General features: G+C 40.4%; 1 protein-coding gene across 1 annotated transcript in view; it reads left to right on the top strand.

The window, feature by feature from the left end:
• The window catches only part of LOC106517967 (tripartite motif-containing protein 16-like protein), a 5,701-nt gene extending 3,753 nt beyond the window's left edge, over nt 1–1,948 (top strand). Inside the window, exons 6-7 of the mRNA XM_014009023.1 lie at nt 721–792; nt 869–1,948. Of these exons, the coding sequence (XP_013864477.1) occupies nt 721–792; nt 869–1,407 (611 nt within the window). The 3' untranslated portion in view covers nt 1,408–1,948. The remainder of the gene's footprint in view (nt 1–720; nt 793–868) is intronic.
• The last annotated feature ends 319 nt before the right edge of the window (nt 1,949–2,267 follow it).

The following is a 2,267-nucleotide window of genomic DNA, read 5'->3' on the forward strand; positions in this document are numbered from 1 at the left end:
TAATAATAATAAATGAAAATAAAACCATAAAGACAACACTACAAATTGTGTTCTAAGGCCAGAGAGAAAAGATGAGTTTTAAGAAGGGGTTTAAAAACAACCATGGACGGCGCCTGTCTGATGTCCAAAGGAAGGTCGTTCCATAATTTAGGAGCTGCCACAGAAAAAGCACGGTCACCTCTAAGCTTACGCTTTGTCTTGGGCACAGTCAGGAGCAGCTGATCAGCTGACCTGAGGGATCGAGAGGGCCTATAGGGTTGTAGCAGATCAGACAGATACGGCGAAGCAAGACCATTAAGAGCTTTAACAGCAAATAACAAAACTTTAAAACAAATCCTAAAATATACGGGCAGCCAGTGCAGGGAGGCTAAAACATGGGAAACATGATCAAACTTTGGTGTGCCACTTAAAAGACGTGCAGCGGCATTTTGTACCCTCTGCAGCTGTGAGATGCAGGACTCCTGTATAAAGTGCGTTACAGTAGTCCAGCCGAGCGGTAACAAAAGCGTGGACTACTGTTTCAAAATGTTTCTGGGAAAGAATTGGCTTTACTTTAGCCAGCTGCCTCAGATGATTGCTTGATTTCACAACTGTTCTGATGTGGTTCCCAGCATCAACTTTTACTTTTCTTTCTTCTCAGTCTGATGTTGGTTGAGACAGAACTGAGACATGGAAACTGCTGAGTATACAGAGGTGTTCTGATTTTCTCTTGTTCTGCAGGTCAGAATGGAATTAACCAAAGTTTCACTGAAAAAACAGAAGAGCCTAAAACCAGAGAAGAGTTTCTGCAGTGTGAGTTCAGCTCCTTCATCATGTTAATCACTGATTAGTGCTGGTCACAGTAACTTTGTCTTGTAAATGATCTCAGACGCCTGCGACCTTCTTCTGGATCCGATGACGGCTCATAAAGACCTGACCCTTTCAGGAGACWAAGAGGTGATGCTGTGCCCCCAGACTGGTCCGACCCCACCCATCCATTCCTCACAGAGGTTCATCCATCGGCGGCAGATTCTCTGCAGGGATGGCCTGCAGGGCAGCAGGTGTTACTATGAAGTGGAAATAAAAGGAGACAAGGCAGAGATCGCCCTCACTTACAAGGGAATCGACAGAAAATCCAGCTCTAAAACTTCAGCCTTTGGAGCAAACGCTAACTCTTGGAGTTTGGACCKCTCCACTTCTTACTCTGTGAGCCACCGAGGTGAAAGCGTCCAGCTCACAACGCGTCCCCGTAACCCGAGGGTTGGCGTTTATCTGAATTTTGAAACAGGAACTCTGTCTTTCTTTGAGGTGCAGCAGGGCAAAATGGAGTTTCTTTACAGGGTGGAGGCTCGGTTCACCGAGCCACTGTACCCGGGCTTCTGGCTCGGAGACAAATGTTGCATCAGGATCTGTGATTTGAAACAATAAAATGAGAAGAGGAGCGTAGAAAGCTTTTACTCTCAGGGATTCCAAGCTGTTGTTTGGTTTAAATGAAGCCATCTTAATGGGACAATATAATATATATATATTTTTATTGACGTAGGGTCTGAGGTCAGGTTAGAAGCTATTATCTAACCTCAGTTCAAAAAGTCTGAACTATTGTTTCAAACAAAACCTGAGCTTTGGTTCATTTTATTGAGGCGTGATAAAGGATTTTATTTTGTAGGAGCTCTTTCATTGCAGCAGAAAACTTTGCACTGATCACATTAATGTCACTTTTATTTTCTTATTTTCTGTGTTTATGAAATGTTTATGCTAGTTTAATGTTTGTTTTTGTATCTTTTGCACCTTAAAAACATGTCAGGATTGTCTTGGTGACGTCTGCAGGCACACACATGACATTTGAGGCAAACTTACCTGATGAGTTCTCATAAATACTGAACAACATGAGGTAAATTCACCACTTTTCCATTTATTTCAACTGCTTTCTGAAGCACATTTATTACAAATAAAGCATTCCTGAACACCATCTTTGTTTAAATTTGTAAATTAATAAGTAAATGCTGCAGAAGCACATCTTTGGGTTGTTTCAAACCATAAAAAGTCTGGTTTTAGTAGAATTAATAACTATAGTTCTTCTCCTTTTGAATTTATCTGAGATCATTTGATTTAAATCTTTACAAGATGTATTTAAAAATCAAATAAACTGAACAAAATGTTTTTTTAAATGAAGAAAGGTATATTGTGTCTGTAAACAGCTGCAGAGATCCAACACCAGTTTGTTCACTCTTTATTATTTTTACATGTTCAACACTTTTACAATAATTACCATCATACAATCATATAAC

Source organism: Austrofundulus limnaeus, unplaced genomic scaffold, assembly GCF_001266775.1.
Source record: "Austrofundulus limnaeus strain Quisiro unplaced genomic scaffold, Austrofundulus_limnaeus-1.0 Scaffold55, whole genome shotgun sequence".
NCBI lineage: Eukaryota > Metazoa > Chordata > Actinopteri > Cyprinodontiformes > Rivulidae > Austrofundulus > Austrofundulus limnaeus.